Raw genomic sequence first — 25,970 nt, 5'->3', positions numbered from 1 at the left:
GAGACCCATAGGAAAGGGAACCAAAGGAGGGAAAAAGATCAAAATATTTATCATGACTGTGTTCGGCGTGACTTGTAAAATGAAACAACGTAAAGGAGATTCAGCCCACACAGTGACACAGCCTTGACTGTCTGGAGCCGGAGCTCCAATCCAATCATGCATTTTAGGCACAGTAAACATTCGAGTATTAAAGCCCATCATTGCTGTATAAAGGGACTAGCTTTGATTGACCAGCCTTTTGTGGAGCAAGGATTGTAGCATGCAAGGAGGTTTGGTGTTCTTCCATGCCCAGGGTGGGAAGAAATGAAGGAGATGAGGTCACGGGTTAAGGGAAAAAAGCTGATGACACACTGAGTGTAACACGCCTAGATTTACCAGATAAGTGACTATGAAAAAGTGAGGCTACAAGCATGATTTTTATGTTTTTTTTTTTTTTTTTGGTGAATGTATGTCTTTATTTTTTTTTATATTTCACATTTTTTTTTTACATTTTTAAATGTTTTTTGTTAATGGGGTTGGTAATCTAACACACCACCCCAGTTTAGTCAGTGAGGCTCAGTGGTTTGTGAAAAAAATATGTTGTTATATGTTGTTTTGTGCTGATATACGGAATTCTAAATTTGAATTCAAGTTTCAACTGCCTTTTGTCAGAGAAATAATGACAAAAAAATAAATTTCTTTTCTAATGAACCCAATTGTGATATCTATAGTTTAGAGTTTACGCTATAATTAGTACAATATGAGTTTAACATGCTATCGAGTTAAATATTTTAAAAAGCCTCTTCTAAATTTTTTTATTTTTTTGGTACAGAATTGGCTATAGTGGTTTTATAAGATATAGGATGACAGAAATAGGCAAATAAGCTGAAAGAAGAATGTGCTTTATGGTGAATACAGAATGGCATAAAAGAAAAGAAAAAAGTAAAAAAATAAAAAAAGAACATAGGAGGGAAAAGCATTTCTTGAAGGTTAAGCTCCAGCAAAGGAAGAACTGAGTCCGCCAATCCTTTGGGTAATTGAAATTCTGAGGGAGGAAGAGCTTGCAAATTGTGCAGTAAAATCTGATAATGAAATGCATAAAATTTCTAGAGCCCTTGGTCAAGATTTCATTTCAGGTTCAAGAATATGTGTTTATCTTTGCTCTACCGAGGCTAGAAGGTTAGAATTTAACCAAACGTTTTCCAAATCTATCACTATCAATTTACAATATAGAATTTGAGATTTCATACAAAAAATATTTTAATAAAAGCCAGTAAATAATACTAAAATGGTTGAAAGTTTTTACATTTTTTAGGACAAAATGTAGGGTTTGGCTACTCTGGTGAAATGGTGGCGGACTCCACCATGATTTAATCTTTAAGAGGTTGTTAGCCAATACGTAATAAAATAACTGAATAAAAAAATGAATACATAAAAAAAAAAAAAAGTGTAGTGTCATAAAAGTTAGTCTTTATGACACTTAAAAAGGTTGTCAATCGGGATAATTATATTTTTAAAAGGGCAAAGTGAGCGGAAAAAAAAGTGTAAAGGCCAATTAATTATTGGACGAATGAGTCTTTTTAGTATTCAGCCACCGTGAATATGCCCGTCAAAATGGGACCAGAAAGTGGAATGGCAACAGCAGGGAATCAAGCAGGTAAGTAATGCTTATTTTTTCCCCTAGTCTACCCCTTTAAATATTAAATTATCGCTGTTGTAAGTAATAATAAAAAAAAAAATTATTAAAGAAATTCTCAATAAATTGAGGAAACATCTATTCTTATTATTTGTAGAGTACGTATGCCTGAGATGACAAATCTATTACAAGGGCTCTCTTTGCACATGATGGCTTTCCAAGGATTCCTGATAGGAAAGAAAGGTTGTTAATGGCTTTTGACAATGTGATATTTCGGAGCTGTTATCGGCTAGTAGGAGATACTGAATGCACCCCAAGCTGCAAAAGCAAGAGAAAAAAATGAAGTAATGTTTATATATCAGCTGTCACTTTGGGCCCATACTCGAAGGTTTACTCATTCAGGAGTTTGCCAGGAATTTTTATATTTTTATACTTTTTGCCATATTCTCTCTCTTTTTTTTTTTTACATGGCTTAGATTTTTTGAAGCTCTTACAAAGTCATGACAGAACCACGATATATTAGTCTTACCCTTATATAAGTAGAATTTGTTTTCACGTGTAAAAATGAGACATTTCAAGAAAAAAAAGTGAATTTTTATGTGCTTAGAGCATAGTGTCATGCATGAAAGACATGTTATCTGATTTGCTGTAACCATCTTGAAAAAAATTTTTCCAAGATGTTTTCATGAAAATCAAACATCCAATTTTGGAACTTTTTTTTTTTCTTTTCAAATTTTAGTTTTCAATGAATAATTTGTATCTGTGTTTTTTCTCTTTTTTTATAAATATAAAATGAGCTATTAAAACTGCAGTACAAGATAAAAACATAGGAACCAAATAGATAAATTCAACTCCATGTGTGAATGGAGCATGGAACTTGTCACATCTGTTAATATTTGACTAACAGGCTGGGTCTGCTGTGAGCTAAAGGGGTTGTCCATCCCCAGCAAAAAAAAATTATTGACATGTAAGGATAAAAAAGAAAGTCATACTCACCTTCCCTGATCCCTGTCACATCATGGTTCCTGTGACACCTCAATCCCACAAGCACTGCCCACTCAGCCAATCAGTGTCTACAGCTGTGACCCGCCAGGGCCGATGACTAGCTGAGTGGGATGTTCATGTGGAACTGGTGCCTCACAGAAACCAGCGGTAAGCATTGGATCGGCAGGTGGGAGCTTTGGAATGGTAATTCTGGGGGAAACGGGGCAGGTGAGTATGACTTTCTTTTTATTTTTACATGACCCTTTGCCAATTATAGATTTTTCTCTGTCGCTGGAGAACCCTCCGTTTGCTTAATTTAAATGGGGCTGGCAGAAATCCATTGTGCTTGCCACCAAGTGACAATTCTGCAAGACAAATTTGCCGCATGTGAATTTATCATTGAATGAAGACTTTAGAAAGTCCAGCATGTAATACTATATTCCCCCTGCAGTGGCCACTGTAGGGAAAATGCATGGCTATCTCAATCCTCCCCCAGTAGCGATCAGCTGATTAATATATAAAGGGGTTGTCGGAATGTGGCAACCCTTTTAGTTTACTGGTACTCAACATTATGGACAGAAACTTGACAGTGCGCAATATTGCATGAACAGGTAACAGGGGACAATGTTTTGTTCTGCCTCAGTCTATACGTTATATTAGCATACACAGAGTATGTTTTAGACTAAAATTAGAACTCATTCACACTTGTATATGATGTATCCATTTTCTGTCTTTTAGTGATGCATGCTTTTTTTTTTTTTTTTAATCAAAACTATTTCTGTGAAATTACAGGAACAACATAAATAGCTGATCCTTTAAGGCTATGTTCCCACATTGTAAAAATTAAGAGCAGATAACTTCCATTGTTGCAACGTTAAAACAGTATTATCATATAATGGCTGCTATTGCTGTTAAATGACAACCGTCCATGATAAACTGACGTCTTTTAATGGCGAATAACGTCCATTATATTATAACAACGCCCATTAGTATACAAATAATGGCCATTGTTATAATATAACAGCGATTGGTTCTACAATAATGGCCTTTTTTATGTTTTATGCCATTTGCCGGTAAATAACGTCCGTCATTTCAACATAGTGGGAACATAGCCTAAAGACACGCCCATACAACGTCTTCTTCTGAACTTTAGATGAAAGTTTTTTTTTGTACGGACATCATTTTAAAAATAATTGGCGTTAATTGGGCCAAAAAAGACGTTATGTGGTTGTGGTTTTAATATGAATGAAAAACAGTCAACTTGGAATACAATATGGAAAAATAATAATTTTTGTTAAATAAAATTTTAATTTAATAAAAATGTAATTTAAAAAAAAAAAAAAAAAAAAATATATATATATATATATATATATGTATATATATATATCAATGCACATCATGCATCAATATTTGATTTTATACACGTGTGTGAGTGAGCCCCAATAAGTTATATCTACTACTTTTTATTATTCCTAGTATAATGCTAATAAAATAAATATAAAAATAATAATAATAAAAATATATGTAAATTAGCTATAAAAACACATCTTGCTAGATTTTCAGTAATAATTTCAATTAACACATTTTAACTTTCTATGTGAATATTAATAATACTAATAATACTAATAATAAGACTTTATATACTTAAAAATATACAAATCTATACAAATCTTTCTAGGCTATTTTTCTCCCAATAAATATACTTTGCTCTTTTGTGTTCAAGATTTTTTAATATATCTTTCATTATGAAATTAAGTACTTGGGCCAATTTGTAATTATAAAACCAATATATCTGTTACCCAGCAGTGTGAATTATATATTTTATCAAAATGTTCAATATATTTTATCAAAATGAGGCATGAACAAACTAATTTACAGCATTTGGCGTTTGTTATCTGGTACTACAGATTTAATGTGCGGATTATAACTAAGACATAGATGGACAGGAATTACAGAAGCGACAGCAGCAGCTATTTTGCAGGTAGCACATGTGGCCAAACAGGAAATAAAACTAGTTGCAAATTAACAAAGCTGAACTCAGTATCAAATAGAAGCATGGCACTGTACGCACAACACATATGTATGGGGGCTCGTCCGGGATTGGAAAAAAAAAAGTCTGCTTTCTTGTCTATGGACTGTGTCTTCTGATATTGCAGGTTAGCCGTATTCACTTTATAGGTGCTAAGCTGCATGCACATGAGGGTTGTTATATATATATATATACAAATAGCAGACCCCCCTTTTTCAATTCCCGGACAACCCCTTTAAGAATAAAGGAGAATATGGCTTTGAAAATTATACACCATCTTGACTGAAAAAGACCAAACAAAGCAATAAAGAAAGGAAAGTCACGGTGAGCAGAAAATGCAAGACTGCAAAAAAGAAGATAAAATAACATTGTATAAGGGTGGGTGTAATAAAAGTTACTGATGAGCAGTAAGGAAATCTCACTCACTCCCAGCAGTGCTGGTGGTATTGGCAGCAGAGAGAATTACGTGAGTGGGAGTAGAAATGTTTGTTACATCATGGAGCTGGCTGAGGACCGAGGAACGCCGACGCACAGCACCCTGAAATGAACCGCTTCTCTTGAAGGTACTCACTACCTCCATCTGTGGGAGAGAAAATGAGATAGTGTTTTTTTTTCCCCCTTTTTGTCATTTGAAATCTTGATTCTTTGGGCACAGTTGAGAAAAGAGAGAACACTATTAACAATGTATGCAATGTGGGATGTGAACTGTGCTCGATAAGTTCTCATGTATCCAACTTTTACCTTTTTTACTATGACAGAGACATTGCCCATGGTGACATTAATTTCTTAAGGTTGAAAGCGAATGTACCATCAGGTTTATTCGCTTTAACACGACCCACGGATAGATCTGCGCCAGCGCAGGGAAGCCAGTGCCACGGTTCAGCCCGGTTCCAGTGTACGGCCCCGTTCTATGCACGGGTACCGGGCCAGGGCTGAGGCACTGGAGATGGGCCGGCCTGCCCCCAGTGGGAGAAATTCCCCTCCCCTCTATGACGCGGCTCCATTAGAATCAATGGAGCTGCCTCATAGAGGGGCGTGGGATCCCTCCCACTGGGGGGCGGGCCAGCCCGCCTCCAGTGCTTCAGCCCAAGCCTGGTACCCGTGGATAGAACGGCGCCATACACGGGAACCGGGCTGCGGTTTAAAAAATGAACCGGCTTCCCTGCGCTTGCGCCGATCTATCTGTGGGTCATGTTAAAGCGAATGTATCTGATGGTACATTCGCTTTAAAAGCTGAAATTACACTGGGCAAAACCACTATTCTTGATTGCACTAGCTTTCATACATGACCACAAATAGGTACAAACAGTTCCCTTGTCCTGATATTGTAGGAACTAGTGACTGGGGATGGGGTTTAAAACTGTTATATAAGTTCATTTAAAGGGAATCCCTCATTCTGAAGTTCAAGAGTCCATGGTGATTACGACAGCTGAGTGCAGTGCTCAACTGTGTCCGAAGTCCCATAGTTAGTATATGGAGCACTAGCCAAGTACAAATATTGCTGCCTATTTAACTCAGGGTACAGGGATTCACGTTCTTGTTATGAAAGGGTGTCCAATTGGTCGTACCACTACAGATCAGATACTTATCACTTTGAATATGTGATAAGTTTTAATCCTGGCATGGCACATGGTATTGTTAACTCAGCCAATCAGTCCCTGACATCATGTGTTGACCCCAAGCCTGGAGGCAAGGAAGGTGAGTATAGGTTTTTCTTTGTACCTCCATGAGCATTATTATGAAAAAGGTTACTACTAGTGTTGCTTGGACTTGCTGAACTGTTCAGGTTCGGCAACATTCTCCGAACCCGAACACTTTGGGGGGATTTATGAAGACCGGCGTACAAGTATGCCGGTCTTATATTAAACCCTGCCCCCTTTTTCGCGGCAGGATTCACTAAGAGGCATACGCCTCTTAGGGTCCATTTACACAGAAAGATTATCTGACAGATTATCTGCCAAAGATTTGAAGCCAAAACCAGGAATGGATTTGAAAAGAGGAGAAATCTCAGGCTTTCATTATGACCTGATCTCTGTTTATAGTCTGTTTCTGGCTTTGGCTTAAAATCTTTGGCAGATAATCTTTCTGTGTAAATGGACCCTAAGTGAAGCCGGCCAGACGCCCGAATCTGCGCCCAGCGTCAGGGCCGTATTTACCACTAGGCACCCGTGGTCCGGTGCCTGGGGCAGCACCTTGCAGGGGGGGGGGGGGCAGCATTAGGGACCAGGGGGACAGAAAAACAAATTTTTTAGTTTTTATTTTTTTAGTTTCCCTCCTCCCGTTCAGACTTGCCAGTAAACCTGGTGTCTTTTCCAGCAGGGTGGGGGGTATGGTGGTATTGGTTAGGGCTGGTATCGCCAATAGGTGCGTGAAGATGGGGCGTCTTCAGGTTTAGTGCCTAGGGCAGCAGCAGCTGTTAATACAGTCCTGCCCGGCATACCAAATCTACACCTGCTTCCAGCAGGTGTAGATTTGCGTCATGATTTGTGCCTGCAAGCAGGGGTAAAACATGATAAATGAGGCAAGGGAGAAGGCCACGCCTCCTCCTCGCCTCATCACGCCCCCGCAAGCTCCGCCAGCCCGCCCATCGGGCAAGCGGGGCGCACCATGGGCGTAAGCCAGGGAGAAGGGGCGAATCTCCCTGGCGTACACCTCTGGCGTACCCTTTGTAAATCCCCCCCATGACTCCTTGCAGCTGGAGAAGTTGTATACTGCCCTGAGGCCGCCAAGAAAACATGGATACAGTCTATGGCGTATGACTGTATCCATGTTTTTTAGGACTCCCTAGGGCGGCATCCAACATCTATAGAAGGGAGTCAAATGCCAAGCGTTCACGTTCACAGAATAGTTTGACAGTTCTGCTCAACGCTAGTTTAATGTAGTCCTATGGGGGAACTTCAACTATGTGGGGGGAGTTAGACTGTCTCCTATAATGATACTATCTCTTAAAGGGGGCACTGCAACTATAACTGTTATACTGGCATTTTTAAGTGTCCAATTTTCCTACCACTCTACCGATGTAATATACTATATGCCCCAGTGCCTGCAAAAGTTACAAAATTAGGTGGTCATCATGTATATACAAAATCAGTGCAAGTAAGAACAATTTTTTGCCCATGGAAACCAAGGATATCCTGACCTTCATTTTGCAACTCAGAGTGTCACACAAAGGAAGCACGCCTCCAACTGGTTATCCTGGAGAATTGTATTATTTTTATGCCAGCAGTATTTTGCCATCCAGATCCTGTTCGTGACGCCATAATGGGCAGGCATTGAATGGTCTGATTCTAACAATTTTGCCAACCAAACTGTCCATGTCTCAGACAGTGGTTATGGAGACATTAGAGTGAATCTCCAGGCAAACACTGTCTATCCTAAAAGATGGATAAATCCACAACCCCAAGAACCAAAACAAAAAACTTACCTGCATATTGAACCTCATAGATTCCAATTATACCCTTCTACTGGATCCCTTACTTCTATTGGATCCCTTAATCTTACAGGGGATATTAGTCACTTCTCTGTGATATATTACCATTTTGGTGGTGGTGAAAGGGGAATGGTCCATTTCTAATCAAAGTGCATTTTCAGTATTTGCCCAAAGATTCATGTTATATGAGGGATAATATATTTAAATAAGAGTTGCATTGTCTTATCTTTAATATCACAGTGTACTGGGGCACAAAAACTAGTGGCCATATAGTAAAAAATAGAAACCTAGTCTAATGCAATGTCACACAGGCACATCAAAAAATTTGATTAGTCAGTGTCTGGGTGTTTAGACTCCCACCGATTATTAGATAGAGGAGGAGGAAGGGCATTGCTATGCTCTTTTCTCCTGGTTTGCTGCAGGAGACATCTCCACTGTAAATCTATGGAGACCATCCATCTCCAGCAGTGAAATGGAGATTGCAGCAAGCTGGGCAGAGAAGAGCACAGCTAATCATCAGTGGGGATCTAAATACCCAGACTGATAAAAACTTTTAATAGTATGACATGTAAAAAAAATTTTTTAAAGTGAAAAGGACACTTAAATAAGAAGGCGCATCAAATTTAAAAAAAGGGAGGTACTCACCCATCCTAATGTCTCCGCTGCGCCGCTCCAGGGTCCGGCTGACCGGTGCCGGAAGTCCTTCTCAGCTGAAAACTGGGTACATCACTTACCCAGCTTGTCTAGCTGAAACATCATGGCCTGGCTGAGCAATTACACACTCGCGGCTGTCAACAGGACCTGGGAGCGGCGCTACATCGCACGGGGATAGGTAAGTATAGTCTGGTATTTTTCCACACATCCGTAGAATCCTGACTTTTTGTAATTTGGTGAGACTTTTCCTTTACCTGAGGAGCAGAAGGGGTCCTACTCGTTCTGCTCCTCAACTGTCTAACTTCCTCCCTTCCAAGGGGAGCGGGTGCATGTCGTGCACATCACAATGTTTAATAGCTGCCCGATGTCACAAATGCTGTGGCTATTGGACATTGCATGCTGGCACGGTTACGTCTGCATGCAATGTTTGAACATGCTCCAATCCCCACTTTCTCTCAGAAGATATACTCCCGAGACGGCCAGAGGGAGGAAGTTTGGCGCCAGGAAGAAACACTAATTTGACCTTATCTGCTCCCCTGATGGCCCCAAATTCCAGGACACATCATCATCATTATCCAGGTGCCCATATGCCGATATTATCACCAAACAATCGACCATTCACCTACAATAAAACTTTAGTGAAATATGCATCAAAATGTGATATAATAAAGATATATTCATAACAGGTATTGTGTTAGGACGGCAGGACTGGAGTCTTTGGAGAACATGTAAAGCACATGACGTATAGGGTTCTAGGTGATACAAGGTCATCAAGAGGTAGTCTATTTGTCAGGCTAATAGTGTGGGGATTCCTCGATCAAAGTACAATGGATGAACTTGGATTTCTATAGGGGTTCTCCTACAGAGAGAGAAGCTGGATAGTATCTTTTACTAACGTGTAGGTTCTAGACCTGGCTTAACATTGAACTTTTCATTGTCTTTAACAAGTCACTTCTATAGGTAAAATGATAAAAAGTAGAATTAAAAAATGTCTCTGGTAAAACCCTATGTGGGAGTGAAAGGGAATCTATCACAAGGTGCTAGAACACCATCTAGGAGCTTTAGGGTATATGCACACTATGGAATCATGACAGAAAACCTGTCGCAGATTTCGCACCTCGCACATGCTCGTGGACTCTAGCGGCTGCGCGTGTCACCACCCGTGTCATAGACTCCATTCTATGCATGGGCGGATTCCGCCGTCCGTCCAGAGAATAAACCTGTTCATTCTTTGGACAGACGGTGGAATCCACCCGTGCATAGAATGGAGTCTATGACACGGGCGTAGACGTGCGTGGCCGCCAGAGTCCGCAAGCAGGTGCGAGCTGTGAAATCTGCGACGGGTTTTCTGTCGTGATTCCGTAGTGTGCACGTACCTTAACAAAGGACTATGGAACCTAATTCCACCACAACTACCTCAGGTAGGAGGAGAGTTAAGAACATGACTATTTTGGTCTTTTGAATCTCATTTTACCCAATTTAAAGGGGCTCTGCCATATGGAAAACACCTTTTCAGACACCCTAAATCTGAGAAGTTCTAAATTCGGAGTTAACAGCGAGGGTTTCATCCTCTGATCAGGATCCTTATCTCTTGGGCAGACAATATATTAATTTCAATGAGCACTGTGTAATACTTCATTTCTACTGTGGAGGTGCTGCAGGGGAATTAAACACCTGATGCCAAGTTTCCCCACAGATTACAGCTGATTGCAGGGGGTCCCAGCAGGTGGACATGGTGTAATCAGCTTATTGTTACTAGGCCCTATAAGCATGTAGAAAATGTCCAAAGTGGAGAGCCCCTTTAAGATGAGGACTCTTTACCTCAGTCTAACAACCAGCTTATCTAAATGGAGTGTGAAGTGTATACAGACTGGAAGAATTGTATTCATTGAGAGCTAATTCCCATGATACATGGAGCTCTAAATGGCATATGGTAGAAGGGAACATTTAAGTCCTTAACAGTCATGGCCAACATAAAAAAATGGAGTCTGGCCAACATAAAAAAATTGTCTGCTGGCAGGGGGGAACATAGGAAGGAAGCATTACTTACCTATCCCTGAGCCCCTGCAGCGCTGTTTAACCACTCCCAGTGAATCTTCTGCTCCAGTAACATCACCACTCACTGAGCAGGTCAGGTACTCTTCCCGGGTCGTGACAACACCAGAACCCAGGAGAAAACGAGTTCCACAGACAGTCAGTTAGCCAGTGATGTGACGTTGCTGGGGCACGGGGACGGGTATGTAGAGCTTCCTTATTATGTTCCCCCCACCTCCTGCCTGCAGCCAATTTTTCATTTTGGCAGGAGTTCCCTTTAAAGAGTTTATACAATACCCTGCCATTAGCGCTATTCTATACTAGAACATTCTAGCAGATACAGATATCTTTTTCTCTCTACTACTGGACTGTATACATAAAAAAATGGAATGTGGTGAGAAGTATTTGCTCCTTCCCTATAATTAGCATTGTCCATGTATAACATGTAAACCATGATAGATTCCATTTGACTGATATAGAAGGGAAGAGTTGGGTTTGGTGTTATCTAATCTCTGTCTCGCTCTCCTTGCCGGTCATTCTGGATAGAAGAGAAATGTTATTAAGGCAAAACATCCAGATTATTACAGCATGCACAGAGTCATCCATCGATCATGAGCCAGGCATGCACTAGCTTAGTCCCCCCCATCTTTCTAGCTGGTGATTATCGTTGGCTTATATAAGCGTTTCATGAAAGAAAGCCATACCTGCGTTTGGATCCGGTTCAGTCCACGGAACCAGAGGATCTGACCTCTCCTAAGCTCTCGTTCCGCATGGTCAATTTCTTCTTCATCCTCAGCCATCTCCTCGTCTGTTATTTCATCTTTGCCCGGCCCATGCCCTGCTTCCTTCAAACACTTCAACTGGCTGGTGGGAACGGTGGAAATGAGCTAGAAAAAAGGAGGCCATCTTGGTGTCATCTCCTTATGCAAGAAGGTCACGTGAACACCCAGAAGAAACACTGGTAGCCATGGAAAGTGTGTAAGATTCAATGGTTACTGTTTTAAAGGAGTAACATTGGGTTAGAGGTTGAGGAAGAGGACAGAGTGTACAGAGTTGGGTGGATGACTGACCTGGTAGACCCTGGTTCTATAGCAGAGATGGGGAACCTTCATCCCTCCAGTGTTGCAAAACTACAATGCCAATCATGCCTGGACAGCCAAAGCTTTAGCATGATGGCTATTGTAGTTTTGCAGCAGCTGGAGGGGGGGGATCCCTGCTGTCTAAGTGGCAGTTTTTTGGTGCAAGGGTATGACATTTTTGATCAGTTCTCACTGATGAAGAGAACGAAGTAACCAGCCACTTCTCAGGGAGGCTTATCTACTTTCACAAAAAAAGAAAATGGTTATGTTGAAATAGACAACCCTGGGGTTGTGGGGTGAAAAAGTTATGTCTCACCTGCCCCCACACAAGTTCTCCCACTCCCACAAAGAGACACCAGAGCCATTGCTGAGTGTTTAAAGGTGCACAGCTGAAGGGCTTCCCTCCGAACTGGACGATCAAAATCTAAAACGATAACGATAAGAGAGCATGAAAAGTGTCAAACGTTTTGCCTCGGTATACCGTGCATCATAACTGGAGGGGACATATTAAGCCTTGCCTATATTAACCTGCACAACCCCAAATCTACTCCATCCCATTTGTAGGATAGTCCTACTAAGACTGGGACTACATGCAAATCACCAACACGAGAGTAGTAGTGGCCAACTTAAAGCAGAGTAACATTTTTTTAAATTTTTATTTAAATGCAAGGGGAGCCCAAACCAGGGTTTGGTCAGCCCTGAAATTCCTGACATGAACATTGGTGACAGGAGAGAAGCCAGTGCCCCCTCTTTTTGCTGCCACTCAATGTATAATGGTGTATCAATATAAAAGTTTACATTTCTTAGTATTTACAGGGCCGGCAGGGGGTGGGGGGAACATAGCAACAACCTATACTTACTGGTCCCCCACGTCATCTTCACAACGTGACGGGAGAGGGTGGAAGACAGCCCGCCCAGCCAGTCAGTGACTGCAGTGGTGTCCGGTCCCAATCACTGACTGGCTGAGCAGGGCATCCAACAGCTGGGTCGTGACGTAGCAGGGGGGAGAGATGTAAAATCCTGGTTGGGGTCCAGGAGTGGGACGCCGTGCTGCAAAGGCACAGGGATCAGGAAGTATAGGTTGTTTATTATGTTCCCCCACCCCTTGCCAGTTCTGGGGGGGGGGGGGGGGGTGTTTAAAAAACCAATACGGGCAAGGCGCTCTGAGCCCCATCATTGAGCTCTTGGACCCCACTGGCTGTCATCTTCTCCTGGGTTTCAGGTATGCCACGACCCGGGATCCATGTCACAGATGGGCAGGATTTAGCCCGCTTAGTCAATTAGTGACTGCAACGGTGTCCCGCCCCAGTCACTGACTGGCTGAGCGGGGCATCCGTCAACGGGGTTGTGATGTAGCCAGAGGGGAGCTCAAAAGAGAGTCGGCTAGGGTCCAGGAGCGGGACGTGGCTCTGCACAGGCATCGGGACAGATGACTATAACTTCTTTTTTAACTAAAAAAAACTAATGCTAACTAATGCTATGTATTTTGATAGCCTCAATTTGTTTAGAAGCACTATATGGCGGCACATACAACTCAAAACTTTGGAGGCTCAATTTACAATCATAAGGCTTTGAGGACAAAAGTGTAAATCCAAAAACCCTTTGTTTTAGGAAACCACTGTGACCCCGGCTCCTACCATTGTCTCTCTGACTAGCCATAGTTCAAAATCCAACAACAAATCTAAAGCTTGTTCTGCATTCATGTGTCCTCACCTGGACTCCGAATGTGCCCAGCACTATGCTACAGAATATTGGATTTGCAAAAATACCGTCAAAAACATTTCTCTCTCCGTGGATTTTACGGGCGTTAATTTCATTAAACAACTGCATCATGACAAAGGTGTTAAAAATGATGGTGTAATGTTCAGAGGGTGGCGAGTGCAGGGGGGCGTTCCGGCCGCTGTCGATGTCAAAGATGATTTCGCCTGGAGAAACAAAAAAAAAAAAAAGGGAACCATAAACTCCTGAACTCTGAGGCCGGTGTAGTTATTTATCTACGGTGTAAATACCTACCAACGAATAATAACGTAAAGATGATGACTAGCTGGTAGACTGCATGGCCAAGGATGTTTTTCATCATGGTGCGAGATATAAGGGGCTTGTTTCGGCCGTAAGGTTTGCGTAGAAGCAACGATTCTGTAGGGGGTTCTGTTGCTAGAGCCAGTGAAGCAAAGGTGTCCATAATAAGGTTGACCCAGAGCATCTGTACAGCTTTTAATGGTGAGTCCTACAAGGAAACAGAGGAAAACCATGATAAAATATAATATAGTTTATTTGGTATACATGGGATTAGAGAGAGTTGATTGTTTTTGTCATTTTTTCCCACACCACCCTTGTCCATAGGCCGTGTAAGGTATTGCAGATTGGCCCTATTCAAGTGAATAGAACTGAGCTGCATTACTACATATAGGACTGAGCTGCATTACTACATATAGGACTGAGCTGCATTACTACATATAGAACTGAGCTGCATTACTACATATAGGACTGAGCTGCATTACTACATATAGCAGGGATGGGGAATCTTCGGCCCTCCAGCTGTTGTAAAACTGCAATTCCCATCATGCCTGGGCAGCCGAAGCTAAAGCTTCGGCTGGGTATTGTAATTTTGCAACGGCTGGAGGGCAAAAAGTTCTCCATCCCTGACATATAACCTGTAGACAAATGAGGCACTTTTTAAATTTTTTTTAGAAGTAGGACCTTCTTTATTATCTCATACAACCCTTTAAGTGTCAGTGAATGGAAACAGTCCACTTCTTGGCCACTTATGGGTCACAATGTGACACTATTTAATTACCTTAGCTGGCCCTAGCCTAAATGCCCTATTACGGGGGGGGGGGGATGATTATTTGCCCAATAAGGCCGATTCAGGCAGATATCACCCATGTAAGACAACAATCAGTTTTAAAATCAGGTTTAAAAATCATTGGCTGCTGACTGTGCATCCCTTCATGTAATAGGAGGTGGGTGGTCAGCAGCCGATGAAAGAAAATAATAGAGCTTTAATATACTCCACGCTCCCCGGTGTCCTGCCGGATTCCCCCTGCTCACCACAGCCACTGCTGAAGCTTCTAAAGCCATCTCTGAAGTGACAGGCCGCTCAGCCAATCACTGGCTGAGGCTCAGTCCCGGCTCGGACAATGATTGGCTGGGCAGCTTGTCACTTCAGATACATCTCAGAAGTGCCAGCAGCGGAACACGAGGAGAACACGGAAGGATGGAAGGAAGCCGGGGAATGTGAAGTGGTAAAGCATAGCTTTATTATTTTCTTTATACACAGCAAGGGCTGCACAGACATTGAAAACAATGTCCGTACGATTGTTGATCCATGTTATAGGCTCTGTAAGTGAGTGCCGATCTAGCAGATGGGCGCTTGCTTACATAGAATACGGCTCTATGGAGGAATCACTGGGTTTTGGCTGCTGTCCTCCTCACCCTTGCAGTTAGGATTGGGAACTACAGGCTGGATGTATGAAGGAGTGTGGCCATGGTGGAACTCCGAAGAGCTTGTAGAGTACCAACATTTTCACCTCCTATGCTCTGCCACTCATTTGAATACAACACTCATAGAGGTCGTGTGGTGCTGTACAGAGGCATCATAGAGGGCATAGAGCTCTATAGTGAGCAGCATAGGGAGGTTTGTAACACTGTAGCTTCTTGGTGATGTGCAGGGTAACTTAAGCTGGGACACTTTTCTCTGGTGTGAAATATTACATCTTAAAGAGGATGTACCACCAGGTACATCCTCTTTAACCTAAACCCACTGATCGAACGGCGCCGGTTCAGGTTAAAGAGGATGTACCTGGTGGTACATCCTCTTTAAGGGTGCGTTTACACCTACAGGATCCGCAGCAGATCCGCAGCAGATTTGATGGTGCAGATTTGATGCTGTGTTCAGTTATTTAAAAGAAATCTGCTGCGGATCTGCTGCAGATCCGCAGCAGAAAATCAGCTGCGGATCTGGTAAGTTTGAACATACCCTAAAGGGGTTTTCTGCCTGAAGAAAACATATAAAGTGATAAAAAAAGAGGAAATGATACTCACTTGCCCTGTTCCACTGGAGCTGCCATTCCAACTACTTTCGTTCCCGATTACTTAGAGCCCTTTTACACGCAGTGATAATTCGCCAAATTGGGCGGATTTGGCCGATTATTGCTCTGTGTAAAAGAGAACAATCAGCCGATGACAACGATCATCGGCTGATCGTTGTTTTAGGTTTGGACTTTGAGCGCCGCGTAATAGGGATGTGCAACCAACGGCTGACGATTCCCCAAACACCTGACTACTTACATCTCCCTGCTCCTGGTCTTCTTTCCTGTGCTCTGCATTTTCTCGGTCCCAGTGGCTGCAGCACCTGAGCGGCCTGTCAACTCACAGGCCGCTCAGACGCTGTTGCCGCAGTGACCGTTAAGCTGCGGGGCAAAGGAGAGAAGACCGGGAGCAGGGAGAGGTCAGGTGTTTGGGCAAGAACTGCATGGACATCACTCACAAAGTCTATGCAGCACTTGCTGCCCGAATATCGGGCTGTCTCATAGGTCAAGTAAAGCAGATCGGCGCTCGTTTACTAAAATGATAAGGCCATAGTCGGCCAGTGTAATACTGCTGCTCCCTGGTTCCAGTGACACATTGACCTTGCAGCCATCCAGGGCAATCCCTGCTAGGTCAATGTGTCACAGGAACCAGAGATGCACCAGTCTGAAGAACAAGAAATGGCTCCATGTCTCATTTTTGATACTAAAGCTTCTCAGCTTCATGGTTTTTAATGTAGCTGAGAAGCTTTAGTATCAACCATGTGTGAAATGTGCAGCCATTTTCTTGTTGTCCAGACAAGAACCGGAGAGCTGCAGTGAGAGGTGTGGACCGGAAGATGTTGGAATGATACAGGGGAACAGGGCAAGTGAGTACCATTTCTTCTTGATTTTTCATCACCTTGAGACACTTTGTAATTTTTTTCCTTTGGTTAGTATACCCCTTTAAGATATAAAAGGGGATTCTGAGCTCCTGTTCATACCTGTTTGTGTGGAGAGCACCAAGTGGTCCATTGGTAGCAGTACCTTTAGATCTAAGGTCCTGGATTTGAATGCAAAAAATCTGCATGGACTTCATATATTGTTAGGTTTTCTCAGACGATGCAGCTATGCCGGTTAAGTAGTCAATACTTATGGAAGTATGAGAGAAGAGTATATGATGTACTGTACAATGTCAGCAACCAAAGGTTTTGTTGCAGGTATTGCCATTCAAGTCAATGAGGTTGTGTAGCAATACCACAAACAACCATTACATAAGGGTGGTGCTATTTTAGGAAAAAAAAGCTCTTTTTATAATATTCTAAACATAGTGCATACTATGTACCATTGATGGATTATAGTCACATCTTTAACAACACTCGGAGCAATGATTATACCCTGATTCCATAAGCACAAGATGAGAATAGTCATCTGGATCTATGTGCATTTGGCAAAACTCCTCATCCCCGCCGTTGTGTCTGGAGAGCATGCTGCAAATATTTTAGGAAGTTCTGCCTACCAAGAAAATGGCTGAAACCTGGCCGTCTCTCCCACGCAGCCCTAAAAATGTATTCTACTCTATTCAGAGGCCCGAAGAATACAAAGGCACAAAAGGCTGCAATTATGTATATTGTAAAAGCTGATAGAGGTTCGGCTGCCGCTGCTTGGAAGCCTCTGCCTTCCCGAATACATGTAAATCTGGACTGGTGAACAACGCTATATGAGATGTTATATAGAAGAGCCGGAATAAGTATTATATATACACCCCTATAGCCATAGTTGGGGATTTGCTACTGCTCTGGACAGTTCCTGACATGGACAGAGGGGGCAGCAGACAGCACGGTGTCAGAATGGAAAGAATACCCCACTTTCTGCAGGACATACAGCAGCTGATAAGTACTGGGAGACTGTGGATTGTTTCTTAGAAGTAAATTACAAATATCTGGCACTTTCTGACACAAATGAGATTTGAAATATATATTTTTTCTCTCGCCGGAATACCCCTTTAAGCTGCCCATACACATAAGATAGCAGTTGTTTGGGAGCTGTCCCTCCTGATCCCCATACACTAGAATGCTCAGCTTAGATGAATGTGGATGTGCTATAAGCAAAGGGGGGAAAGCCCCCTTAGACACCAGTGCCTAGTCCTGATCCTCCTAATAGCTATGTAGTGTCCCAGTACAGGTCTGCCACTTCATCCTGTATTCCACCTGTCTAAAGGTAACCACTTGGTGTCTCACTCTCCCCTATTTTGTGCACAGCTGGAGGAAAAAGGGTTAACTTATGTGTTGTGTTGATGTGTTTTGTTCTAACAATCACTGGTGCAGGTACCACACACACTGTCAACCTATTACACTGCTTCCTTCTCCTCTTTCTAGTATGTTCCCCACCAATAGGAGGTTAGACTAGTGTCATACAGTGCTAAGCCCAAAGGTGGGGTAACTGTCACCTGGGATCTAGGCCCGTGCCTAGGCCAGGGATCCTTCTAAAGTCGGAACTATCTACAGAACCAAATATTGATCCACAGTGGAGCAAAGAGCCTTAGCCGACGTATTCCATTGACATTTACTCTGCCTTCTCAGGGAACCTTGAGAGGTTAGCATCGCCCAGTAGTTCAAACCTGGGACCCGTGCTACCAAACCTGACACTTGCTGGACTTGTGGACTTGTTTGGCAAAAGGTGGTCTTCTTCCTATCCTGTCTACCTTACCTGTGAGTACTAGAGTCTTCTTCACAAAAGTCACAGTCGAACGCACCAGCTCAACTCAACTACACCTTTTCTGGTCAACTATTCCTCACACTCTACCTCCAGCACTCTAAGCACTATAATCCAAAGTTCTGTGCGGTCCCTCAGGAGAAGGGATTGTATACCTCTGTGATTGCTTTTTGGTGCACTCCTCTACCTCCACCTGTAGTGCACTGACAATTATTTAAGTAAAGTTATATTCTGGGTTAGTGCTGGACTCTGTGCTTATTACTCCACTGCACCAGCAGCTGTACCTACACACACATGGTTCTACCCTTTTCAAGGACCGGGGATGGGCATCACCACGTCTGGCCACTGTGACACCACAGTGATACCACCACACTAGCCCACTGCTGACAACACCTAGAAACCCCAGGTTAGGGCAGCTACACCCATTTCTGGTAACCCTTATCTTATAGCTGTATACACTCACCTGAGTGATACAGGCCCCAGTGAATGCCACGATCACCGCTACCACATTGACCGTCAGCTGGAACTGAAGGAATTTGGAAATGCTGTCGTACACATTGCGCCCCCACATTACGGCTTTGACTATGCTGGAGAAGTTGTCGTCTGTTAGGATGATATCTGAGGCTTCCTTGGCCACATCGGTGCCGGCCAAACCCTGAGTAGTTAAGAAAATACACAGAAACACAAAGGAAATGATTGAGCGACAAGAAGGTTCCATTATAGAATTCTGAAATGTAGATGGAACCAATTGATTTGATGAGGCATTGAAGGGGTTCAGCGCTCTCTCACTTCCGGGTCGGAACAGGGGGAGCGAGGATGGGATGCAGTGGTGCAGAGCTGAATGTGCTCCGCTCTTCTGTGTCTCTGACTGGCATTACACGTCTTCAGGTACTATCAAAGCCGTGGAGACACGTGGGATGTCAGAGGGAGATATAAGATAAGCAAAAACATACTTACCAGCTCCCGACCAGTCCTGTCATTGCTCGGCCATCGCTATCATAGCTGATAGCAGTGGTCGGCATCCAAGGAAACTGCTGTCAACACAACAGCGAGAGAAGAGGGATAACAGACAGTCATCTAATGGGTTAATGGGTATGGTGGGCTTCTAACTCTTCTCTCACAGCAGGCATCGGGAGAGAGTAGGATCAGGCATATTGCATTACAACTGCTTGATCCATCTTTAGGTTCATTCTAATGAATTGCTTTTCAATCAACCTACAAAATGATTTAAATCAGCTATACAGTCATGTTATAAGACACATCATATATAGAAAGTTACCATAGCAAAGCCAACATCTGCTTTTTTAAGAGCCGGGCCATCGTTGGTGCCATCTCCTGTCACTGCCACCACTTGACGTTGCTCACCAATTGTGCTGTCAATTATTCCTGAAAGTGAGATACAACAATTTACAGACAACATCGATACTTGGTTATTGTTCCCTGTTTGCTTTAAACTTGATTTCTTAAAAGTTGCTTCTAAAGGATGAGCTAATACTACAGGAACCTCTAGTGATTGTTGTGGGGGAACCAAATCGGCAAGTGTTCAGTGCCACCACAGGGGAAATAAAGTATTACACCTCTCATTGGAATTAGTATTATATATCAGGTCCTCCAAGCACACATTGATAAATTATATTCCGCAAATGGGATGGGGGGGACGGGGACCCTCTGTACCAGCTCAGAGGTTTCTCAAGGGCTTTCTAAACTTGGCAACCCCAATAAAATATTTTCCTCTCCTACTCAACCTTACATATTCTGTTGTTTATGACAATAAGAAATAAAATCGTATATCCATGAGTTTATAACGCCACAGTTCTAGCAGGTAATTTAATAAATAATTGTAGTACATGCCTGCTACCACTAGATGTCACTGTTGTACAACTTTAGACATGATACAGCAGACTGCGGCACCCATCAGGGCAATTTAAACAAAATCTCTAAACTTTTCTATCTCGCTAAAGTTGTCTGCATCCATAAGTGCTCATATAAGCCATGTTGCATGGTAACACTTATAGCAGTTATCGTACACTGACGGAGGACAGTGTCTACTTGCAAATGAAATGTTATATCTGCTTTTTTTTCAACAACAGCACCACCCTTGGCTTATGTCTGGTATAGCAGCTCCATTTACTGGAGAGTGAAGGAGCTGCAATACCCTTCACAGTCCAAGGACAAGAGTGGCGCTGTTTTTAGATATTAAAAAAGACCCCTTTTTGTATTCACATAAGAATCCCTCGAGTCTAGTGGGATGGAACTTTTTTATAAGAGGGGGAAAAAAAAGAATGATGGTCGGATTACCTTTTACCAGGGTGTGTTTATCTGTTGGTGAAGACCGGGCAAGGACCCGTAACTTTGGCCAGATTTTATCCAGGCGTTCCTGTTCTATCTGAGGAAAGCAAACCGTAAGTAGGAATAAAGCATCACATAGTCAGTGACATGTAAACTATCAATACAGTATAAGCAAAGGTATGGAGATCTGAAAGAAGTCCCCATGACCCCATTTGTATCTACAAGAGGAGCTCGTATTTTCCCTGGAGGACCCCCAATGCCATTACTATACCAGACAGTCTACAACTATGAATAGGACTGTACCCTTCTGCGGAATGAGATCTGAAATTATCCCTCAAAATGACAGAACACAAACCTCTCCCTTTTCGTTCCTGATCCGTCTGTTGAACTCTTTCCCTTCCAGGCACAGGAAGTCCTCCCCCGGTTGTATGATGCCGCACTTTGCAGCAATGGCGCGTGCTGTGTTGATGTTATCCCCAGTAACCATACGGACTGTGATCCCGGCACGCTGACATTTACGGATGGCTTCAGGGACCTGTAACGCACAGATAATGGTGACATCAAGGCCTAGTTGGAGGTCACAATCCATATTCTAAAGTCACTTACACGAAAACCACCCCTTTCATGCTGCCTGAACGACAAGTCATAGGGGTGGTCCCTAGTGGCTTCTCACCACCCCACTCGCCTTGATCAATAGATGTCTCCCTGTTTGGGTATAGGGAAAGATTTATCAATCAACACTGTCGGGGTGGAGAGAAGCCACTGGTGACCACCCTGATATCTTATGTCTCAGGCAGCATGAAATTGATGACAAGTTCCTTTACCTCTTCTTGCCCCATCCGACCTCTCATAATTCTGTGTATGCAGGTGGCAGATAATTAAAAAACATTATTCCTGTACCCCTTGTTATTCATGTCTGGTGTTGTACAGATCTGCCACGGTGCGGTATCCATGTATTGTCTGTTGGCACTGAGGTATCTTCTACAAGGTTCCTTGTACTCCCTAGAACTGTTACACTGATATCTTCTGTATTACATTCCGAAGATGTCTTACCATTGTTTTGCCACAAGATGCCACCACTGAGTACTACCTTGTTCTTTTCTAGAACATTGAAACTAATAGGAGTTAATGCATTGTTGATACTATGTTTTACATGCAAGAGTGTGATTGCCTGCCAAGTTCCCATTCCCTGGCCTATCATATTCCCCATCTAGAAAGTTCCCACCAATGGAACGAAGAGTTTCCTCACAGTTCCTCCACCCATGGGGGTTAGTCTCAGCTTCAGCCCTTACATACAGAGAGTAGAGTTTTAGTTTAGGGAAGTTCAGCTTAGTGTATCCTGACAAGAGAGAGAGGTCACCACAGGGCCTGGTTTTTGCGGCCAGGTGACTCTTCCTTCTTCAAGGATCTTCAACAGCTATGGCCTGCTAAAACCCTAAAGAGGGGAAACTACCAATAAGGTGTTCTTCTGCCTGTCTACGTCTGGGGTGACTGAAGTTCTCTTCAAGTATTCTTAGGTGGTCCTTTAACTTTTTAGGACTGTCCCCGATGCTTTGGTTAAGTTGCACCTAAAGCCGAAGTACCCCGCTGTTATTGCTTGATCGCCTTGAGTAATCTTAAGGGATTAGTTCCACACGGTTATTCAAGCCTGGGGCCCGTGCTCCTGAATCTAGCGCTCGGTGATATCTTCTGGGAATAGGTGGTATTCTCCAAACCGTGAGTATGGGTATTCTTCTACCAAGTCTCAAGCCTTGAAGGAACCTGAGAGTTCTGAACTGTCTAGACAAGTCCCCTTGGTAGCCCCTTATAAACCCTACACAGTCTTGTACCTAAAAAACTACTAAAGAGACTGTCCTTATTCTAGTCTACCTTATCCAAAACTATCAAAGTATTTCAAAGGGAGCTAGCCATCATAACCAAAAATATGTAATATGGAGAGGCGGTCTACTGTACTGTATGAACACTCACCTCAGGCCTCACAGGATCTTCTATTCCTACCACAGCGATACATGTCAGATCACCCACTATCTCATTCTCATTCTCCCACTCTGGTTCCGGCACTCCTTGAAAATCTCGGTAGGCGATACATATGGTACGCAGTCCGTCACAGGCCATGGGTTCGATGATTTTTTTAACCATCTCATCACGGTCACGAGGCCGAAATGTTCGCAGTTCTCCAGCGCTGTTTAGCATATTTGAGCACCTGCCAATGAAGATGGGAAGATGAGTCAGTGTAAGAAGTCTCCTTATAGTCAGGTTACCGCCATAACTTCTGACTTTTCCAACAAGATACTTTGGTTTTTCTATAGTTTAGGATACGGCAATATTTTGACAGTACATATTGGACAGTATCACTAAGGCAGGGCTTAGCCTCTCTGCCTCATCATAGGGGTCTGTGGCTAACAGCATTGGGCCAAGGCAAGAAGAGGGGGCTGAAAGGACGCTAAGCTCTGACTAGGTGACATTGTCCACCAATGATGTGAGTGGGATCGCTCTCACTACAGCGCTACCGCTCACATCAGTAACCCTGTCAGTACAGGAACGTATATATACATTCCTACTGCACGGGGTATGTGCAGTAGGAACGTATATATACATGTTACTGACGGGAAGGGGTTAAACTTGTGGATGGTAGGGAGAACCACACATAGAGTAAGGCGGATGACAGTATCACTTTAAAAGGATTCCAAGATTAGAAAACTAATTTGCTCTTATCTCCCAGAAACAGCTCCACAATCTCTGACACTGAAGCTTTACCCACTGGATGTGCTAACAACCGAGAGGTATCTACAAGGACTGAGGAGACCTAACTACTATATGGAGAAACAGAGAGGTCTAACTACTATATGGTGGCACAGAGAGGTCTAACTACTATGTGGTGGCACAGAGAGGCCTATCTACTACATGGGGACACAAAGGGGACCTATAATATAATAAGGCACAGAAAGGCCTACCTACTATATGGTGGCACAGGGAGACCTATCTACTACATGTGGACACAAAGGGGACCTATAATATATGAAGGTACAGAGAGGCCTACCTACTACATGGGTACACAGAGAGGTCTAACTACTATATGGTGACACAGAGAGACCGACCTACTACATGGGGACACAGAAAGGTCTAAGTACTACATGGGGACACAGAGAGGTCTAAGTACTACATGGGGACACAGAGAGGTCTAAGTACTACATGGGGACACAGAGAGGTCTAACTACTATATAAGTACACACCTACTACATAGGGACACAGAGGGGACCTATAATATATTGAGGCACAGAGGGAGCCTAATACGGTATGGGGGCACAGGGTAGGATTGTCTTCTTTATGGGGGCATATACTGGCTTGACTACAATTTGGAGTACAAATTGGGCCTAACTGCTTATGTGGTGGCATCTGTTTCATCCCAGCTCAGCTGTACCCAGTATCACATTGCTGCAGCTGGCTCATGTGAATTCTGATCAGCCACCACACTTCAAACTACATTCTCCTCCTTTCAAATCTGCTATGAATCCCATGATGCATCAACACAGCATTCTGCTTCCGGCCACAAGAGGCCACTCCCTCCCCCAGTGCACTCGGAACAGGGACAGGAAAGATACACTGGATGTCTGCTGATCTGCAGATAGGTAAGTATTGTTTTTTTTTTTTTTTTAATTACACAAGGATGCCTACATAGGTGGCCGTCTTATGTTTGCTATGGGGCCCGCTATTTCTAGTTACACCCCTAATTTCTCCTATATGCAGGTAATCACAGAGTCTACAACACTGTATAAAGGGAACCTAAGAGCGCACATGCGTTTCCATACAGCAGATTTCATTGACGTGCTGCCTCCATTGAAGTCTATCTGCTCCCTGAGCTTTGAGTACCAGCATATCATGTTCATTCCTTGGCTGCTGACTAAGAACCTTATTTCCGGCATCTGTTGTGTAGTATCACAATCTAATCCCGGCCATATTAATGCCTGTTATTGCTTGATCTGCCTTAGGCCGCAGAAGATTTTCCCCAATAATGCAGATCAGTGCTCATAATGTGTTGAGGCGGAGGTTGCCTGCTCTGCATTGTGACACATTGTGCGGCTCTCCGCTCCCCGCTGTCTTTAATTAAACCTTCTCCGTGGTTCCCAGAAGTAGGAAATCGAAGCATCCGGGTGTAGCGGAGCATAGTCTAAGAAATAGGAGTCCGCTGGCTGAAGAGCGGATGCGAGTAACATATGGTCTGTGAGTGACTACGCTAATCCACTGGAACGTCTTTGATTTCCTACTGTCCAATCTGTGGAGCTGAAGGAACTTTAATTGTGTGTGCCAGATACCACGTGAATAATGTGCCGCCATTCACTAGCGAAGAGATGACCGATTCTGAGCAAAGTCGTGAAGGCAAAGTATCATGGTGTCACTAGGTTACAGACTATGTTCATGGAATAGCTGGGTGGCATCAAAACTGGGCATGGCGGCCTCTGTAGGTGTGTGTGCCGCCATATGATGCCTCCATACACCTCCGTCCTTAATACTTCCTTAAAGGGGGACTCCAGTGACATTTAAAAATCCTGGGCAAGCAGGGGGTAGCTGGAACATAATAAGAAGGCTACGCTTACCCATCCCTGTGGCCCCACAGCACAGTGTCAGTGATTGGCTCAGCAGGCTGTCACTATCCTCGCTCAGCAAATCACAGGCTGACTTGGACAGGACAGCACCGTAGCCAGTGATTAGCTGATTGGGCTGTCACTCTAGAAATAAGTGTGACAGCCCACTCAGCCATTCACTGGCCGTGGCGCTGTCCCATCCAAGTCAGCCAGTGATTGGATGGCTTGAAAACTCTTTTTTTTATGTGCAGCCGCCCTCTTGCCCATGAGCGGTGACACTGCGCTGAGGGGGCTCAGGAACGGGTAGGTATAGTTCCCCCCACCCCTTGCCCGTCTGGTAAATTTGCTTTTCCCTGGAGTTCTCCTTTAAGGCTGTCCTCAGACTACTCAGACTCCAATTTAGCTATATACTTGGATCAATGTGTTCTTCCTATCAGACTTTTCACAAACAAGAGAGAGGGACCACTGAAAAAAGTGCAGATTACTTAGTGATGAAAACTAATATGGCTGACAGGAAGTGGTCCTTTAAAGGGATTATCCAGGATTATAGA

The 25,970-nt window shown here is 43.3% G+C and overlaps 1 protein-coding gene across 5 annotated transcripts in view; it reads right to left on the bottom strand.

Moving 5' to 3' along the window:
• Positions 1-25,970, bottom strand: part of ATP2B3 (ATPase plasma membrane Ca2+ transporting 3) — a 162,858-nt gene that overhangs the window by 8,265 nt on the left and 128,623 nt on the right. For 2 of the 5 annotated variants that reach the window (XM_069943661.1, XM_069943662.1), the window contains 10 exons: positions 22,805-23,039; positions 21,192-21,371; positions 20,846-20,933; positions 19,827-19,933; positions 19,011-19,202; positions 13,839-14,052; positions 13,539-13,750; positions 12,142-12,249; positions 11,451-11,633; positions 5,055-5,208 (listed from right to left, as the gene is read on the bottom strand). In XM_069943661.1, the coding sequence (XP_069799762.1) occupies positions 5,055-5,208; positions 11,451-11,633; positions 12,142-12,249; positions 13,539-13,750; positions 13,839-14,052; positions 19,011-19,202; positions 19,827-19,933; positions 20,846-20,933; positions 21,192-21,371; positions 22,805-23,039 (1,673 nt within the window). The remainder of the gene's footprint in view (positions 1-5,054; positions 5,209-11,450; positions 11,634-12,141; positions 12,250-13,538; positions 13,751-13,838; positions 14,053-19,010; positions 19,203-19,826; positions 19,934-20,845; positions 20,934-21,191; positions 21,372-22,804; positions 23,040-25,970) is intronic. The other 3 variants (XM_069943659.1, XM_069943660.1, XM_069943663.1) reach the window with 2 other exon arrangements.

This window comes from Dendropsophus ebraccatus, chromosome 10 (genome assembly GCF_027789765.1).
Source record: "Dendropsophus ebraccatus isolate aDenEbr1 chromosome 10, aDenEbr1.pat, whole genome shotgun sequence".
NCBI lineage: Eukaryota > Metazoa > Chordata > Amphibia > Anura > Hylidae > Dendropsophus > Dendropsophus ebraccatus.
The sequence above is the reverse complement of the archived record's forward strand: the minus strand, read 5'-3'. Positions and strand labels throughout refer to the sequence as shown.